The 19,619-nt window shown below is 42.7% G+C and overlaps 1 protein-coding gene and 1 long non-coding RNA gene across 4 annotated transcripts in view; both read left to right on the plus strand.

The window, feature by feature from the left end:
• LOC148363873 (uncharacterized) overlaps nt 1–19,619 on the plus strand; it is a 120,088-nt gene that overhangs the window by 95,445 nt on the left and 5,024 nt on the right. The window contains exon 4 of one of the 3 annotated variants that reach the window (XR_015850623.1): nt 3,195–3,329. The exons of the other annotated variants lie outside the window; for them this stretch is intronic. This is a non-coding gene — a long non-coding RNA (uncharacterized LOC148363873). Of the gene's footprint in view, nt 1–3,194; nt 3,330–19,619 lie in introns of those variants that run through there. 3 annotated transcript variants of the gene reach the window in all.
• LOC148363874 (protein CFDP2-like) lies at nt 4,037–9,846 on the plus strand. Its single transcript, XM_088337304.1, has 3 exons — nt 4,037–4,043; nt 8,553–9,531; nt 9,564–9,846. The coding sequence occupies exons 1-3, from the start codon at nt 4,037–4,039 to the stop codon at nt 9,661–9,663; spliced, it is 1,086 nt and encodes a 361-aa protein (XP_088193430.1). The 3' UTR covers nt 9,664–9,846.

Below are 19,619 nucleotides of genomic sequence, written 5' to 3' on the forward strand. Positions count from 1 at the left end.
ACGCTAATGACGCTCGCGCTACCTCCGAGAATAGCGCCTTTGTCTGACACTCAAATTAGTTTGGAAAGCGTTGGGTAAGAGCTGTTGAAGTACATAAAAGTAAACATGTACAATTAGGGGAACTCAAATGTGTTGTAAATTTAAATACATTTTAAGGGTTGAGTTACATTTAAAAAATTCACAGTTGCGGTTTTAAGCGAGCTCAAATGCTTTGATGGTTTAAAGACATGTTAAGATTTCAACTACTGTTTAAAAAAAATCATATTTTACCTACAAGAAAATGACTTTGAAAAAGGTTGAGTGTGATTTATAGAAATATATAAAAAATGACAATTAACAATGTAGGCTTCATCTTACTCAGAAATAACTTTGGAAAGTTTTGAGTGCGAGCTATAGAAAGACATAAACTTGACTTGACTTGACTATAAAGTTAAGTATAACTTACTTTTGGAAGAGTTAGGCGACTTCCTCCTCCTTGGTAAAAAGTGGACAAAAAAAAAACGATCCAACCATTTTCTCAACCGCATCAAGCTTTCTTTTTACACTTTCATTTCAAATGAAACGGCTGGCCTCTTCTTAACACTTTACCCCAACCAAATTGAATGGATGCACGAGATATTCAACAATAAAAACGTCAAAGCTTTAAGCGTGCTTGAGATACAGTGCAGGATGTATACACACCAACTAGGAAGCAGAAGCCGGATTTCTTCTTCGGGGTGGATGCTGAGTGAGCTCTCATAGCGCCACACGCCGGTGGCGGCGGAAAGAAGCACAAAATCTAACTTACAGCAATGTCCGGATATTTTTCGACTTGCCGTAAACATTTTGTCGTATCTACCGTTTTGCGTAAGTCGAATGTTAGTAAGTAGGGAAGCGTCTGCAATGACAATAAAACTAGCCATTCAATGGAATTATGTGCTGTGTGTTACTATTTGTAAATATATTGTTGTTATTTTGTTACAGTCAGATATAGACTTACAAACGAGATACGTCAGTCGTAATGGTGGAATCTTAAGGTTAGTTCAATCCACGGGGTCTTTTGTGAAGGTGTGACGCTACGTCACAGATTTTCACCCTTTGCAGCCGCTTCTGGTCCCCATTAACCATAAAAACCAAAGGATCTCTGTATACACATGTAAAATCATTTACATTCTGTTATTTTTTTGCGATATAGGACGACAATATATTTTTTGCTATTATTTACCACTTTGAATGCACCTAATAGATCCCTTTGCCTACCAACCGGTGAACTTACAAATACATCAGCTGCCACGAATGGCAAGAAAAAAAGCGAGAAAGTGGACGTGTGAGAGTGACTACGAATCTGTCAGCTCTAATAAGCTGATCTGCTCAGGCGGCTAAGACAGTGACCTACAGGTGGCAATTAAATGTCAAGACATTTGGATTCTGATTCCGATCTGCCGTCGAGTCGCTTGCTAAAGTTCGGAGGTGTCAAGATATCACTTTTAGTTTTGGATCCAGGCTCTACCTTTACCACCTTCAATGTTGACATCATTTACCAGGAAGAAGAGTTTCGTCCGGATTTCGACATAATCAGTCACTACCTTTTAAGAAACTCTGTCTCAATTTTCATAAATACATGGATAACAGATATAATAAGTAATAAGAAAATATGCATAATTACACACACATGAATGCATGTCACTGACTGTAAAGACTAAATACTTAATCCTGAAAGATTTTCTTAAAAAAAGAAAAAATAATTGGGGTTGCTAAAAAAATGAATACTTGAGCTTTCTATGCTGCAAACTAGTATGGTTTTTCTTGCCAATCACTCCTGAAAGCAGGCTGTCCTCACTGGAAACGGAACTAGTGTCAGGATCAGGACCCAAACGCGTGACTTTCTCACACAAGCCTTTTATTTTACGGGAAATGGGGAATCATGCAAGTTAGGGAGCAGTCTGGCGTGAAATGACAGGAAGCCAGAGGCCGACGAGATCCATACCAATTGCCCGAGTTGATATCGGACAGACGGGGTCGATAACGGACAGGACGGGACAGGCAGGATAGATAATGAAACAGAAAATTAACAGGACAAACTAGACGGGAACGGAAACTGGAGAAAATAATAAACAGGACAAAAATAGACAAAAACAAAACTGGACACCAAAATTAAACAGGACAAAATTAACAGGAACAATACCGGAGAAGAAATGCTAACAGGAACAGGACCGTGTCGAAACCCACGTCTTGCGGGGCAGAAGTTCGTTGACGGACTGACAAAACAGAGAGTGAGAACACTGAACTTGAATTGAAGGAAAGCCAATATGTCAACAAGCCGCAGCTGTCGCCACACGGGCGGGGCCAATTGGGCGCCATGGCAACCGTGACAACTAGTCTATCCTTTGACGTAAACTAGCTTTTTTTTCCTGCACCCAAAAAAAATGGTCGATTTTCTTCAGTAAAACAGGCACCATCTTCTCTGGGTAAAAAACAGCCTATTCTTTGACAAATACTAGTGTTTTCTGTACTATTTAAAACTTTACTTGCTCTCTTTGAGCAAAAGGTAATATTTTCTTCTCCACCAAAAACTGCTCTGTTCTTCTTCGCTGAAAACAAACCTAGTCTTTTTTGTGTTTCTGCATGGAAAGCCAGAGTTATTTTTGTACCACTTAACACATGCGAGTTCTTTGGCGTTATACAGTGTGGAAACCTAGCGTCTTGATTGAACCAAAAACTACAATTTTCTCTGCAAAAAAAGCCTGGCCTGTCTTCCTTTATGTGCAAAGACTAGCCTACTCTAAATGAGCATTATTATGTTTTACATGGAAAACTAGCTGCTTCATCAACTTAAAACGAGCGTTTTCTTCTTCAGAAACTGGTCTTTTTGTTTGTGCAGGAAACAGGCATTGTCTTCTCAAGGTAAAAATTAGCCTATTTTTTGGAAAACTAATGGTGTAGCATTCACATCGAAAGATGTGTTATTTTGTACAACATGAACATGCAAATTATTCTTTGACAATGACTAGATTTGTCATTTCTGCTCGGACTCAGATTGGCTCCCTGTCCCTATTCAAACCCAGTCCTCTGTCCCCTTTTGTCAGTCAGTCTGCGAACTTCAGTTAACACTAGGCAAGCCTTTTTTGACCCTGACTGTTACCTGTTTATGCTCCCGTCTGTCCCCCGGCTTCTACCCGTTTTTGATCCTGACCACTTTTACTCTCCCGTCCTAGCTTTCGACCTCTTTTTGTCCCCGACCACGTTTTTGCTCTCCTGTCCCAGCTACTGACACGTTATTCTGTTCCCGACACCGCCATCGCTCGCCACGGAAGATCCAGTTCCACGTTCAGAGCGACCTGCTTCCCGCGTCCAGCAATAATCGGATCGTGGGCGCAATCTTTGTTCCAATAAAACTTGTGAGAAACCCAACGCAAGTGGGTCTTGTCTCTGTTCTGGTCCTGACAAATACGAAAAAAGAAAGTGAAAACTAGCACTTTATGACACAAATAGGCCTTCTCTTTTTATACAACGGAAAATGATGTCTTCTTTGCTGGAAATTAGCGTTGTCTTTTACTCACCCTAACACTACAAACTCTAGACCCTCAACCCTATTCTTTGGCACTAACCCTATGGTGTCTATGCCAGAAATTACCACCATCTTCTTTGACAAAAACCGAATTATTTTATTTATTTTTTTCTGAAACCTTTGCTCTTCTTTGTTGACAAACAAATGGCATCTTCTTTTCTAGCTGGAAAGTGCATTTGTCTGTTCTATGCCAGAAATAAGTCGTCTTCAGAGATAAAAAACAGCATCATCGTTTTTTCTACCTGAAACCAGCATTGTCAATTTCTATTTCAGTAACGAGCACCACCTTACTGAAAAACACAAAAACAAAAGCCAAGTACTTTCCAACTTGTTAAGCTAAGTCATGTTTAGCCCTTAATCACAAGAAGTCTCAAAGGGCTGTACAGACTAAAGCCTACTATCATACCATTTGTCACGGTTGCCATGGCGCCCAATTACCCCCCCCCCCCCCCCCCCCCCCTGGCGCCCAATGCACAGACATCATGAAACATGAAAGGTAAGAACAGAATGTCTGTCTGATAGCTTCCTGAGGTGAACATCATTCATAAGCTCTTGAATATAAGTGTGTTTTAAGCCTCAAATCTCAGAGGGCAGATCGTTCCACAGCACCAAGGACAGCACCAATGGAGAAAGCTCTCAAATCCGTGGATTCTTCTTGTGTCTTAGGATCACTAGTAGACCAGCGTTTTCCAAGCAATGGCTCAGAGCAGGAACATAGGGGAATTAAATCTAAGAGATATGAGGGGGCAAGTGCATGCATAATTTTGTGTATTCTTTTATTTTTTTCTACGCAATTACGTATTTTTGAACTTATACTTTGGAGTTAAGATTGTCAAGTTTAGACTGAGAAATGAAATTGTGAGAGCCAGAACTGAAGTAGTAGTGGAACTGAGCAAGCGTGTGGATAAGAGAGTACCCGGTTGGTTTGGACACATGGAGAGGATGGATATAGAGCGAATGTTGAAGAGGATCTACAGAGCAAAATTAAATGGAAGGAGACCAAGAGGAAGGCCGCGATTGACGTTGATGGATGGTTTTATGAGTGCACTGCAGGAAAGAGGTCTAAATCTAGTGGAAGCTAGAGCTCTTGTTGGTGATAGGAATAAGTGGAGAGGTGTTGTAAAAGGATAGTGGGATGTTTAGATGTGTTCTAAGGGATGGGCAGGGTACCTGTATGATGCGGCAGGGGTAAACCAGTGAGAGCTGTCGGGCCCCGTTGTTGAACAGAAAAGTGTGTTGTGTCACCCTGACCCAAGTGACATGGCCGCTTTCTCGTGTCCCGTTTCATCTGGAGGGACGAAAGCATGACCAGCTTGGGTACCGAGGTGCTTAACTTGTTTGGGTGTTTGGGCATTTGGGTTGGCCATGGTCATTTTTTTGTGTTTTTTGCTACTTTTTCCTTTTTTTCTTTTCTTCGTTTTTGTATACGTGTTTTTCTTGCTGTCATTCACCCCTCTTGAGGGATATGACCAAGACAGATAGATAGATAGACTTTGGACTTATTTTTCTTCTGAAAAATACTCATTTTTAGCCAGAAGAGGATGAAACTTCAATCTAAACTAATCCAACTTCGAAAGGTGCAATACTACCGTAAAAGATAACGTATTTTGCCGTTCCAATAGTCATGCAGTTCTTCAATAATTTTGTCATGTTTTTTTCTTAGTATTTAATGAATTCGGAGAGATTACGAGTTGTTTATCCTGGGCACTGCAGTGTAGCGCCATGAATTCAAACTCCGCCCAATAAACTGATAGCAGTGCATACAAATGGACGCGCGGAGCCGACGTTCAGATATCGATATTGTGCGTTTTGCCATTCTCATCACATTTCATATGTATGCTGTCAGAGGAGCCTGCGGAATGTCAATGAGCTCGCAGGAGACATCCCGACATCCAAAACATCTCCAAGGTCGGCCCAAGAAACAGTATTTCGAAGCCCCGTCCTGCTCCTCCCTGGCGATCAATATGGAGTTACTCAAACCTTGTTGCAAGAAAAACTATTTTCAATTTTTGGTGTTTTGTGGCAAGCAATGTGACTGTGTTTGAACATTTCTTTTAATAATAATAAAGCAAAACTGTTTGGCATTCCATTAACACTTGGATCTAATTGAAATCATGAAATGCTAATATTGTATTTTACATTAGTGGGCAATCGTTTTGAGTCATAGGCCCTGTTGGGTTAAGAAACATGATTCGATTTTTTTGTTTCATACGATCTCAAATCCAATACCTCGGGAATACATGATGGAAAAAGATAATGTAGGCCTATCCAATTGTTCTCATATATTCTCTTCGATTAAAAAAAAGTACCTGACTATTATTAAGTATTTGACTATTACGTTATTGTTATCGTTATCAACTATATGTCTAGTGTTATTGCTATTGTTGAACATTGTTGTTATATAACTGTCACCATCATATTATGCAAATCCGCCACAACCTGGACATATATTTATATACAAAAAACGATGAGGTGTCAAGAATCGGAACAGGATCAGGACCCAAATGCGTGACGTTTCTCACACAAGCTTTTATTTTAGGGGGAAATTGGGAGTCACGCACGTCAGGCAGCGGTCTGGCGTGGAAAGACAGGAAGCCAGAGACCGACGAGATCGATTCCAATTGCCCGAGCAGGACCGGACAGACACGATTGATAATGAAACAGGATATCGAAATTAAACCGGACAAACTAGATGGGAACGAAAACTGGAGAGAATAATAAACAGGACAAAAATAGACGTGAACGAAACTGAAAACCAATATTAAACAGGACCAAACAAATGGGAACATTACCGGACAGGATATACCAACAGGAAAACAGGACCGAGTCAGAACCCACGTGGGGCAGAGGTTTGTTGACGGACTTACCAAGGAAAAGTGAGAGCACTGCGCTTAAATAGACGGAAAGCCAATCTGTCAGCGAGCCGCAGCTGGCGCCACACGGGCGGGGCCAATTAGGCGTCATGGCAACCGTGCTCCATACTCTTAGATGTCTTGTTTTAATGAACTCAAATGTTTCGTGAAATAAGAAAAAATTATAAAATGAAAAAAAAAATAATAAATAAAACAATTATTTAAAAGTCCACCAAATTTTGACACAGGTCCTCTTAAATACACATGAAAAATATACATTAAAACAAGTAATACAAAAAAGGCAAACGATAAACAGTTTCTAAAATTGAAAGGTTGAATGCACCCTGCAATCACTATCATTAAAATGAGTCCAAATTCGGCTCACATGTTTGCTTTACATACATACAGTACTTTTTTCCCCTCTTCCATATTGAACTCAATTACTACCCAAATTCTATAAAGCCTTTCCCATGTTTGGAAACAAGTGTAGCCAAGGTGTGCGTGTATTGTTGAAGCAGAATGGCAGAATTTGTTTCAGTTTATAGCAGCCTATTGACACAGATTATAGATAAGAACAGCTCAAAACAGTGTATGTGCTAGCAGCATGATAGCGACATTATTTCAGTCATCAAAGTCAACAACAACAAAAAATCATTCTTTCAATTGGCACTGGATTACTTCCCTTGAAGGTACTGGAAAAATTGGCCTTGAAAGTGCTTAATAAGTGGTTGAATTTGGCCTTGAAAAAAGTGTACGAACCCTAAAAATATGTTGCTCTGGTTATTCTAATTTAACTAGATTTTCTACATCCAAATATGATCATGAAAAACTATAAAAGTTCTTTAGAAACAGTTAAAATTCTTGAAATATAACCTCTCATTAAAGTAAATTATTGTTCTTAAAAATTTTGATACAGCTTATGTAGTGGATCATACACAATTTTCATAAACACAAGTCTATTTTCGATTTTTACGTAATTATCAATATAAGAGAAGACGGCAACATATGTCTTCCATCTGAATCAGACTTAGGAAAGAAAACCTAGGTTTCAAACACACCTAGCTAGAAAACATCAGACATCCAAGATATGGAATATCACAGTTGTCAAAGTGATAAATCTATTATAAGAGAAATTAACCATTGTTTTTTTTATCTTCATCTCTCAAATGTAACAAGCTTTTTTACACCCTCTAATTACTCTCAGCAATTAAGCTAGCATCTTTGCAACATTGAGCTTGGTCTGGCTTCTGGGTTTTAGCGAAACTTTAAAAATCAACCATTTCTACATCGTCTATTCCACAAAAAAGGTTCAGTTTATACCTGTTCATAACTGCATTTGCAGTACAGAGCTATGGATAAATGCAAACCCTGGCTTACTTGCTAAAAAACCTGTGTGTTGATTAATATCTCCAGGGCATTTCTGTTTTTTTTTCTGCTCGTATGCCGAAAATATTAGGGTCCATATAGAGTGGATGTTACAGTTGTATTCATCCATATGTAGTGTAATTCTATGATTCTGGTAAGCCACGTTCAGCACGTGTACACTTGTGCTTTCCCAGATTGGCAGATTGTTCAACTATGGCATGTATTAAGTGGTAACTACTTTGTCAGAAGACCCCTAATGATGAGACAAAACTTTGGTCCTCGATTTCCCTCGCCCGGACGCGGGTTACCGGGGCCCCCTTCTGGAGCCAGGCCTGGAGGTGGGGTCCGCTGGCGAGCGCCTGGAGGCCGGACCCTTACCCACGGGGGCCGGCCGGGCACAGCCCGAAGGGACGACGTGGGACCCTCTTCCCATGGGCTCACCACCTGTAGGAGGGGCCAAAGGGGTCGGGTGCGCAGAGAGCTGGGTAGCAGCCAAGGGAGGGGTCCATGGCGCGACGATCCCCGGCTACAGAAACTGGCTTTTGGGACATGGAACGTTACCTCTCTGGCAGGGAAGGAGCCCGAGTTGGTGCGTGAGGTTGAGAAATTCCGACTAGATATAGTCGGACTCACCTCTACGCACGGCTTGGGCTCTGGTACCAGTCCTCTCGAGAGGGGTTGGACTCTCTTCCACTCTGGAGTTGCCCGTGGTGAGAGGCGCAGAGCCGGTGTGGGCATATTAATTGTTCCACGGCTCGGCGCCTGTACGTTGGGGTTCACCCCGGTAGACGAGAGGGTAGCCTCCCTCCGCCTTCGGGTGGGGGGACGGGTCCTGACTGTTGTTTGTGCTTATGCACCAAATAGCAGTTCGGAGTACCCACCCTTCTTGGGGTCCTTAGAGGGTGTGCTTGAGAGCGCGCCCCCTGGGGACTCCCTCGTACTGCTGGGAGACTTCAACGCTCACGTGGGCAATGACAGTGAGACCTGGAGGGGCGTGATTGGGAAGAACGGCCCCCCTGACCTGAACCCGAGTGGTGTTTCGTTATTGGACTTCTGTGCTCGTCACGGTCTATCCATAATGAACACCATGTTCAGACATAAGGGTGTCCATATGTGCACTTGGCACCAGGACACCCTAGGCCGTAGTTCGATGATCGACTTTGTCATCGTTTCGTCGGACCTGCGGCCGCATGTTCTGGACACTCGGGTGAAGAGAGGGGCGGAACTGTCAACTGATCACCACCTGGTGGTGAGTTGGCTTCGATGGTGGGGGAAGATGCCGGCCCGACCCGGCAGACCCAAGCGTGTTGTGAGGGTCTGTTGGGAACGGCTGGCAGAATCTCCTGTCAGAAGAAGTTTCAATTCACACCTCCGGCAGAACTTCGCCCATGTCCCGAGGGAGGCGGGGGACATTGAGTCCGAGTGGACCATGTTCCGCGCCTCCATTGTCGAGGCGGCTGATCGGAGCTGTGGCCGCAAGGTAGTCGGTGCCTGCCGCGGCGGCAACCCTCAGACCCGTTGGTGGTCACCGGCGGTGAGGGATGCCGTTAAGCTGAAGAAGGAGTCTTATCGGGCCTTCCTGGCCTGTGGGACTCTGGAAGCAGCTGGCAGGTATCGGCTGGCCAAGCGGAATGCGGCTTTGGCGGTTGCCGAGGCAAAAACTCGGGCATGGGAGGAGTTTGGCGAGGCCATGGAAGCCGACTTCCGAACGGCTTCGAGGAAATTCTGGTCCACCATCCGACGTCTTAGGGGGGGGAAGCGGTGTGCCTTTGACACTGTGTATAGTGCCGATGGGGCGCTGCTGACCTCGACCCGGGACGTTGTGAATCGGTGGGCGGAGTACTTCGAAGACCTCCTCAATGCCACCGGCACGTCTTCCTCTGGGGAAGCAGAGCCTGAGGACTCTGGGTTGGGCTCTCGTATCACTGGGGTTGAAGTCACCGAGGTCGTCAAAAAACTCCTCGGTGGCAGGGCCCCGGGGGTCGATGAGATCCGCCCGGACTTCATTAAGGCTCTGGATGATGTGGGCGTGTCATGGTTGACGCGCCTCTGCAACATCGCGTGGACATCGGGGACAGTGCCTCTGGACTGGCAGACTGGGGTGGTGGTTCCCGTCTTTAAGAAGGGGGACCGGAGAGTGTGTTCCAACTACAGGGGAATCACACTTCTCAGCCTCCCTGGTAAGGTCTATTCAGGGGTACTGGAGAGGAGGGTCCGCCAGGAAGTCGAATCTCAGATTCAGGAGGAACAGTGTGGTTTTCGTCCTGGCCGTGGAACACTGGACCAGCTCTATACACTCTTCAGGGTCTTTGAGGGTGCATGGGAGTTTGCCTGTCCGGTCTACATGAGTTTTGTGGACTTGGAGAAGGCATTCGACCGTGTTCCTCGGGAGGCCCTGTGGGGGGTGCTTCGGGAGTATGGGGTACCGCACAGTCTTATCCGGGCTGTGCGGTCCCTGTATGCCCCGTGCCAGAGTCTGGTCCGCATTGCCGGCACTAAGTCGGATTCGTTCCCGGTGAGGGTTGGGCTCCGCCAGGGCTGCCCTTTGTCACCGATTCTGTTCATAACTTTTATGGACAGAATTTCTAGGCGCAGCCTTGGCGGGGATGGAGTCCGGTTTGGGGGCCTCAGCATTGCGTCACTGCTTTTTGCAGATGACGTGGTGCTGTTGGCTTCCTCAGGCCGTGATCTTCAGCTCTCGCTGGAGCGATTCGCAGCCGAGTGTGAAGCGGGCGGGATGGGGATCAGCACCTCCAAGTCCGAGGCCATGGTTCTCAGTCGGAAAAGGGTGGTATGCTCCCTCCGGGTCGGGGAGGAGGTCTTGCCCCAAGTGGAGGAGTTCAAGTATCTTGGGGTCTTGTTCACGAGTGAGGGTAGGATGGAACGGGAGATCGACAGACGGGTCGGTGCAGCGTCTGCCATCATTCGGACCCTGTACCGGTCTGTCGTGGTGAAGAGGGAGCTGAGCCGAAAGGCAAAGCTCTCGATCTACCAGTAGATCTACGTTCCTACCCTCACCTATGGTCATGAACTTTGGGTCATGACCGAAAGAACTCGATCCCGGATACAAGTGGCTGAAATGAGTTTCCTCCGCAGGGTGGCTGGGTTCTCCCATAGAGACAGGGTGAGAAGCTCAGTCATCCGGGAGGAACTCGTTGTAGAGCCACTGCTCCTCCGCGTTGAGAGGAGCCAGTTGAGATGGCTCGGGCATCTAATAAGGATGCCTCCTGGACGCCTCCCTCGGGAGGTGTTCCGGGCATGTCCCACCGACAGGAGGCCCCGGGGGCGGCCCAGGACACGTTGGAGAGACTATGTCTCTCGGCTGGCTTGGGAACGCCTCGGTGTCCCGTCGGATGAGCTGGAGGAGGTGGCTGGGGATAGGGATGTCTGGGCTTCCCTTTTAACGCTGCTGCCCCCGCGACCTGACCTCGGATAAGCGGAAGACAATGGATGGATGGATGGATACTTTGTCACTAACCATATTAATGATTAATTTGGAATGCTCCAATCAGCGTCCAGGAAATTGAAGGCAGTTTTACGATTGGTTTTAGTGTACTGGTGGTTTTACCGACGCCAACATTTACGAAAGTGGAACTGAGATATGTCGAAGGAATACGAATTACCATTCGAACAACTCTTTATGCTATAATCAGCTAACAGAGGTATAATCTTAAACCATGTCAATCATTGCGGTCAGGTCGGGCCGGGCTTCTCTCTTGCTGACTTTTTTTTTCTAGAGCTAGTGGCATGGGTCATGATGTCCAAGATATATTGGGATTGAATTAGTATCTTGTCACAACAAGTGCGTTCAGGCATTCCGAGGCTAGGATTAGTTTTGGCCAGGAGAGACTGTGGTCTGCAAAAAAGTAGAACTTGCCCCATCACAACAAGTACTGTACTCGTCAATTTATCTCCAGTTTATCTCTGTCTATCATTGATCCGTCATTGTTCTTCTTTGTCTCTCTCACTTAAAGTATTGCGCTTTATCCTTAAGGACGTACTACTGCTTTGGATTATGGCCCTACTTTCAGGCCGTCAAAATGAAGAACGGCCCTAAATTTTTCCCGCCAACTCAGTCAATGACTGAAAATTGTCATTTAGCCTCTGCAGACATAGAAATATATAAGATGTATAAGTTTATACAGCCTTGTCTAACTTAGATTTTGTTACAAAAGACAAGCTTACATTTGTCATCTTAAATCACCTTCCATCCTCCCAAGTCCACAATTACAATTAGAGCTAAGATTCATGGCCCGAGCCCGAACCCGAACCCGAACCCGAACCCGAGGCAATTTCGGGCCGGGTCGGGCCTGAAATGTCAGTCATACGGTTCGTTTTTTTTTTTTTTTTTTTAAATTAATTAATAATTATAAATATATGTTCATTAAAAATATATACTTAAACTATGTATGGATATTAGACCAAGGAATACTTGTTATAAAATAAATAATTTGGATAAAACGGAGAAGGAGCTGTAATTGCTTTTAACGGAGCCAGAGCATGCTCTGTGCACGTGACGTGACGTGAATGCTGTCCTCTTAATAATCTTCCCCTCCGCAAATTCGCGTGATTTTGGCCTGGTATCCCCGATATGGAGTCGGACCAACAAGAAGTTAAGGATAAACTCAAGAGAGGAGAACTGACGAGGAAAACGCACTCTGGTAAGAGTTTTAATAAGCGTTTTATATAGAATACGATCGCTTTTGTCGGAAGTGTACATTGACGTTGGTGACATTTTCATAGGAGTCGGAAAAGGGCACAACACGTCAACACCCCCTCAATGATAGTGCCGCGCTAAAATCTTAAGGACGTACTACTACTGCTGCTGTGGATTATGGCCCAATGATCAAGTCGTCAAAATGACGGACGCCCTTAAATGTTTTCGCTACCTCAAAAAAAAAAAAAACGTCAATGACAGATTGTCGCTTAATGTAACATCTGCAGTGCAGACACAGAAATATAAAAGATGTAAATGTTTATACAGTTTTATTTAACTTAGGCCTAGATGTTGTAACAAAAGGCAGAGTTTAATTTGTTATCATAAATCACCCCTCCTTATAAATAAAATATGTAATTTCGGGCCCCCTCGGGCCGGGCCAGCAAATCCAGTTAATTAGTCCGGCTCGGTCCGGGTCGGGTTTAATACCCCTCGGGCCTGCGTCGGGCTCGGGTGCTTTTTTTGGGCCCGATCTTACCTCTAATTACAATATTAATTTTTGTGTTCGCTTCAGGTTCAGTCCTGCAAATCAAGTCAGTTGGCTGGGCTTGGGCTGGATTTTTTAGGCCTGATCTTACCTCAATCGTCAAAAAAACAGTTGATATGGAATTTAATATACAGAGACCTGGAAACGGGTACAAAATGACTTTGATCCGCGCAAACAATGGATCTAAATGAGCTTGTTGGCCGGATTATGAGTGATAAAAAGGCATTATGTGCCAGCAGAGTCATTTGTGATGCAAGTTAGCGAGCAAGTTTAAGGCCTACCTACTGGGACCCGGTTGGAAATGAACGCAATTGGTGTTTGCATACATTACCACCGTAAAGTTTTAACGGGCAATAGCTGAGCTGACGACACGCCGGCTCCCTACAGGAGAGCAGCCATTAGCGTTGTTGCGCAGCTGTCAGGAACTCTTATCCAAAAGCTAGTCGTCGTAGCGCACGTCGGGGTGCGGCGAGGGCCATAGCTAACGCGTTAGCGAGTCATTGAATGTGTGACACGAGTTGAGAGTGATTGGCAATGAAATATGCTTGGGATGAATAGAATGGTTGTTAAGAAAAAAGGGATTGCGTTGCAAAGAGATATAGGCTCTTTAGTAAGTTCAGTGCCATTGACGGCTATAGACGTCAAAATTCCTTGTTTATTAGACTGGCAGGGATGCTTATACACTTTAAATGCAAACTTCCTTTCCATGGGGTTTATGATTATTCATAGATCCAACAGTGAGCGCTAAGCCACGCCTACCATAGTCACAATATCTACGTATCATGGCCGAAGCCAATAGGCGGCCGGAACGACAACAGCGAAAGACTCTTTGGCCGATATTTTTGGTTGCAAAACATTAGCATCACCACGTTTGGTAAAAGTATACAACTAACTTTTAAAAGTTCCATTTTCTGTGGAAAGAATATTATTCAGAATATGACAATATCAGCATTTAACAGTTCTTACATATTAAATAAAACTATAAGATGCACTTAAACCCCTTTCCAGGGCTAAATTAATCAACTGTTAGCAACTGAAAACGGTGAAATTCCTGCTTTGAGCGACATTAGCATCAACACGTTCGGTAAAAGTAGACAACTAACTTCTAAAAGTTCCATTTTCTGTGGAAACAATATTATTTGGAATATGAAAATATCAGCATTTTACTGTTCTTACATATTAACTAAAACTGCAAGATACACTTAAACCCGTTTCCAGGGCTAAGTTTATCAACTGTTAGCAACTGAAAACAGGAAAATTCCTGTTTTAGCGACATTAGCATCAACATGCCAGATGGTAAAGAGAAAACTACTATGTTCTAAAAGTTCATTTTCTGTGGAATTAATTTTATTCAAAATATGATGAAATCAACATTTTACAATTTTTACTTATTAGATGAAACTGTAAACATACAGTCAAAATATTTTCCACGGCTATAAAAAGTAGAAAAGTAGAAAAAGCCTGCAGCTAGTACAAAATTCTGCAGCGAAGCTTTTAACTAAGACAAGAAGTTTTACTTTACATTACTCCGAGGTTTAGGCTGACCTGCACTGGATCCCTGTTAGTTTTAGATGTGATTTTAAGGTTCTGTTGATATACAAGATTATGCATGGACCTGCCCTTTCATATCTCTCAGATTTAATTTCCCCCTATGTTTCTACTCGGAGGGCAGCACGGCGGCGTAGTGGTTAGCGCATGTGCAGCACAGTTCTGAGGTCATGGGTTCAAATCCAGCTACCAACCTTCCTGTGTGGAGTTTGCCTGTTCTCCCCGTGTTGTCGTTTCCTCCGGGCACTCCGGTTTCCTCCCACATTCCAAAAACATGCATAGCAGGTTAATTGGCTGGTCCAAATTATCCCTAGGTGTGAAAGAGCGAATGAGTTGTCTGTCCCCGTGTGCCCTGCGACTGGCTGGCAGCTAGTTCAGGGTGTCCCCCGCCCACTGCCTGAAGATGGCTGGGATGGGCTCCAGCACCCCCGCGACCCTACTGAGGATAAGCGGTGCAGATAATGGGTGGATGGTTTCTACTCGGAGCCTCTTCTTCTCTTCTTCTTCTTCTTCTTCTAGTTCGGAAAATGCTGGTCTACTAATGAACCAAGAAGAAATCCGCAGGTTTGTGAGTGCTCTCCATTCGGGACCCAGATGCCTTCATGTCCTCATGCTGAGGTTTTTGAGTTTTCCCTTGCCCTCATGTAGGTTTTAGATCAGGAGATGGTGTAAAAACAGTCCGTAGTCTGTACAGCCCCTTAAGACTCCTTGTGATTTAGCATACATGTCAACCTCCATTGCTCCATGCCCTTACAAACTGTCGTATTTTCCCAAAATACAAAATAATCTTACACCATATTTTATTCTTCCATTTTTCCATGTTTTATTTATGTAGTTTAACATGTTATATTGTACATGTGTCTCGTTATATCATATATATTGTTAATTAACATTTTGTTGTGAGATGCTGAGTTGCTCAACATGAATGAAGTTTATCATAAAAACGTTAAAAAATTAAGTAGCTTGGACGTTCACTGTAGAAGGAAAAATACTTGCAACTATAATTAAGTAGAATAATACATTTTCTTATTCAAATTATTAATTCATTTTCTGCATTAAATTATTGTTGGTAATGTACTTATTAAAGGGATAACCATAAACCTGTCTTTTTTCATTTTCTCCTTTTATACTTTGTTTTTTCTTACCTTCTTTAAACAACATAATAATTCATAATATAATGCGTCAAAAAAGTCAGCCGTTTGAGAACTGTCTCTCTTTAATGAGTTGAGCCGAAAAAGCCGGTTTTCTAAAAAGAGACTGACTTCCTTTCACTACACAACTACCACGGAATGATGCATGATGGGAAATCCCCAGGCGGCAGAGGCATGCGCACAGTAGCATCAAGCCACTCGCTTCATTGGCAACGAAAAAAACGATACCGAGATAGAGGCTGCCGCAGCGAACTCGTTTGACTTGATTGATTTGCTGTTTCGGTCTATACCGGATGGTACCTAAATTGACAAATTTGCGTTTTCCCGTACATATTTTCTAGTATGTCGTACACGACTTAAAATGCCATAATAAACGTACTTTGTATGGCAAATACGTACAGGTTGACAGGTATGGATTTAGGGATGAACAAATAAACATGATTTGACTTGGTAGCACTTCCTGATTACCTTTATCATGTGACCACAATAAACCAATCAACAGTAAGCAACACAAAACATGGAGATATAGCGACAAAGCACAAACGTTTCTTGAAAATAAACAGCAACAATACAAATTCTAAGCCAAGAAAAACCATGATACTGTTCGCACAAAGCTCATGATTAAGTACACAAAAGCTTTGACCTTGTTCCACACGAGATTTCCTTTGTTTTGTTTTGGTTTCAAACACACAACCCGCGGATTTACCGCAGGGCCAAAGAGTAACCGCGCATATAATGTCAAGGACTGTTGTCAGCATTCATACATCATAGCCGCGTACGTAATACACGCTTGTTAAATATACATGCTCCCATGAAATAAACATGACCATTATTTATACAAAGCTCCCAGCAGCGCTGCTGATTGGTCGGCCGGAAATGTGAATCTCCCACAGGTGCTTCTCCATCTGTTCTTTGTTTTATTCAGCACTAGCCAACATTAGCATGTCGGGCATTATAATAAAACACACAAACGCTTCGTCATGAATATTTGGTTATGATGGGAAATAAGTTAACTCTCTAGTCCAGGGTATCTCAACTGGTGGGTCCGGGACCCAAAAGTGGATTGCGTACTTGTTTTTAGTGGATTGCGAGCCTTTGTAATGGAAAAATAATGCTCAGAAGAAGATAAGGGAGGGTCATTTACTCTCCTTAACAGAGGGGCCTCCAACCTTTTTCAAAGCAAAAGCTTCTTCTTGTTACTTTTTAACACAAAAGACACTTTTTGATATGCGTTTCTAAAATAACAACTTAGCATGATTTTTCTATGTCGTCACTAGGTTATTACTACGGTATTACTATGTTATTACCAGGCCAAATATTTGAAGTGTGGTTAAATAGATTCAGTCGACCACTAAAAAAAATAGTTTTACTAGAAAACCACAATGAGGACTCAGGACTGGTGAGCTGTTTTCAGAACTGGTCCACGAGCAACTCTTCTGTCTTTAGGGGGAACCAGGTTGGAGACCCGTACCTTAATAGTAGATGGGGATAATTAATCCATCCATTATGTGCACTGCTAATCCTCAATAGGGTTGTGGGTGTGTTGGAGCCCATCCTCGTCATCTTCAGGCAGTGGGCAGGGGACACCCTAATTCGGTTGCCAGTCAGTTGCAGGGCACACAGGGACAGAACTCTCACTCGTTCATTCACACCTAGGGACAATTTGGACCGGCCAATCAAACTGACATGCATATTTTCAGTAATGCGGAAGAAAACCCACGCAGGCACAGGAAAAACATGCAAACTGCACCGAGGGTGGCTGCGGTACCTGAACTTGAAGGCTGAACCTCGGCAAAGTGGGGCTGCGCGCTAACCACCCATCCGCCGTGCTGATGGGGATAATGTCCTGCTAAATGTGTTATACCTGCCCCGTCTTATGGCACTTTTGAGAGGAAACACATCTCATTGGTTTGTGATTTTGTTGGTTTTATTTCCCTTTTCTGCCCATAGTAATGGCTGATAAGGAGAAGGAAAAGTGGAAAACAGTGACAACAACAAATCAAATAAATAATTGTGAATTACGAAAATGGTGTGTCTGCATTTGGAGCCCTGCTAAAAAGTACAGTAAATGGTTTAAATGTTATATATTTTAGTTTTTTACAATGACATTTACCTTTGTTAACTACATAGTTTAAAAATGATCAATGTTTAGGTATACGCTAAAATAGCATATTGGCTAGATGGTTTGCCAAATGGCTAAAACGTAGCTTGATAGTTACCAAGAAAATTAAATGGGTAAAAAACTAAAAGGGAGCTAGATAGCTAGGTAAAAGAGTAAATTGCCAAATAAATAGCCAGATAGAAAGCTAAAAAAATAAAAAAAATAAATAGCCAACATTTAGTTTGACAACTAGCAAAAAAAAGCTAATGTGCTAGCTAGATAGTGTACAAGAAATGTAAAAAGCTATTTAGATAGGTTGCTAAATACCTACAAATGTAGGAAGATAGCAAGATACAAAGCTAAAAAGGTAGCCAGATGGCTAGCTAGAAAAAAGTTTGCTTTTTTTGCTTTATGGGCTGCCTACCCACTTTCATTTGCTGGATACTGGAAGCAATATGAGGAAGTGGGGGCTCCCTGGATGTGAAGATCCGACCAACTCCACTCCTGCCATCTAATCGTGATTTTTCATACTGAAATCATTCCAAGAGGGCTAATACTTACTGATGAGTGTCGCCAAGTTTACTGTGTAATATATATAAAAAAAAAAAAAAAATATATATATATATATATATATATATATATATATATATATATATATATATATATATATATATAAAATAGAACAAAAAATAAACATATTTTTATGTTTTGGCACTCAGACAATGCTTCTGAATACATTCTAATATGTTGTGGCAGTGAATGAGTTTCTAAGGGTGGTTATGGAACAGATTAACCGCGAAAGCTGACGTTTCAATAATTCGAGCCAGAGAGGCACAACAAGATTGTGGGAGAAATGGGTTTATTATCAGGCGACAATAGTGTTAATAAAAGAGGTAAGATACTCAGTGAATGAACGGGCAAATTTAACTCATCTAACATGTCTGGCTTAAAAAAATCGATATTCTTTCCTCTCCAATAGGCCTAATGCAAAATTTGTCATGCTGTGGAAAGCTCGATAATAGATACCAGGTAACACAAGTGTGAGTATTGTCAAAGTAATTAAATTTAATGGAATTTTTAATTATTTGTCGGTCTGATAGAAAGTGGTATTTACATTTTTCCAAGAAAAAATATTGTATTTCATTATTTAATTATTTAATCACTGTAGTTTTTTTTTTAAATTATAATCATAATAAAAATGTATTCTTTCCACAACTAAAGTAAAATAATATATTAAGTTCATGTTTAAAGAACTTCATTAGATATTTAGTTTTGTAGTACTACCGTAACTGTATTTATCTATTTTTGTTGTATTTTCTAGTGATTCTGTTGTAGTATTTTTGTAATATTTACATAGTTTTATTTTTGTAGTACTTCTGTATTGTGTTTGTACTATTATCTGTATATTAGTCTTTATTACTTCTCTATTTCTATACACGTCACGACCAGCACTCAGGGTAGACCCAATCGCGTTTTCTCATAATTTTAATGAAAGAAAGAGGGATGGCAGTGCTTGTGATCCGATGCTCACTGAACGCGGGAAGCAAGTAGCTCTCGTACTCTGATTGTGATTCAAACACAGAAGTGGATTTTCCGTAGCGAGCGATGGCGGTGTCAGGGACAGAATAACCTGTCGGTAGCTGGGACTGGGAGAGCAAGGCGTGGTCGGGTCGGAAACGAGTCGTAAGCCAGAACGGGAGAGCAGACGTGGTCAGGATCAAAACAGGTCATAGCCGGAGACAGATGGGAGCAAAAACGGGAGAGGTGGGAGTCAGGGTCTAAAAAGGCTTGCCTAGTATACACTGAGGTTCACAGACGGACTGACAACAGGGGATTGACAGGACTGGGTTA

The sequence above is a fragment of the Urocampus carinirostris genome, chromosome 6 (genome assembly GCF_059441175.1).
Source record: "Urocampus carinirostris isolate Australia breed hairy pipefish chromosome 6, RoL_Ucar_1.0, whole genome shotgun sequence".
Taxonomy (NCBI): Eukaryota; Metazoa; Chordata; class Actinopteri; order Syngnathiformes; family Syngnathidae; genus Urocampus; species Urocampus carinirostris.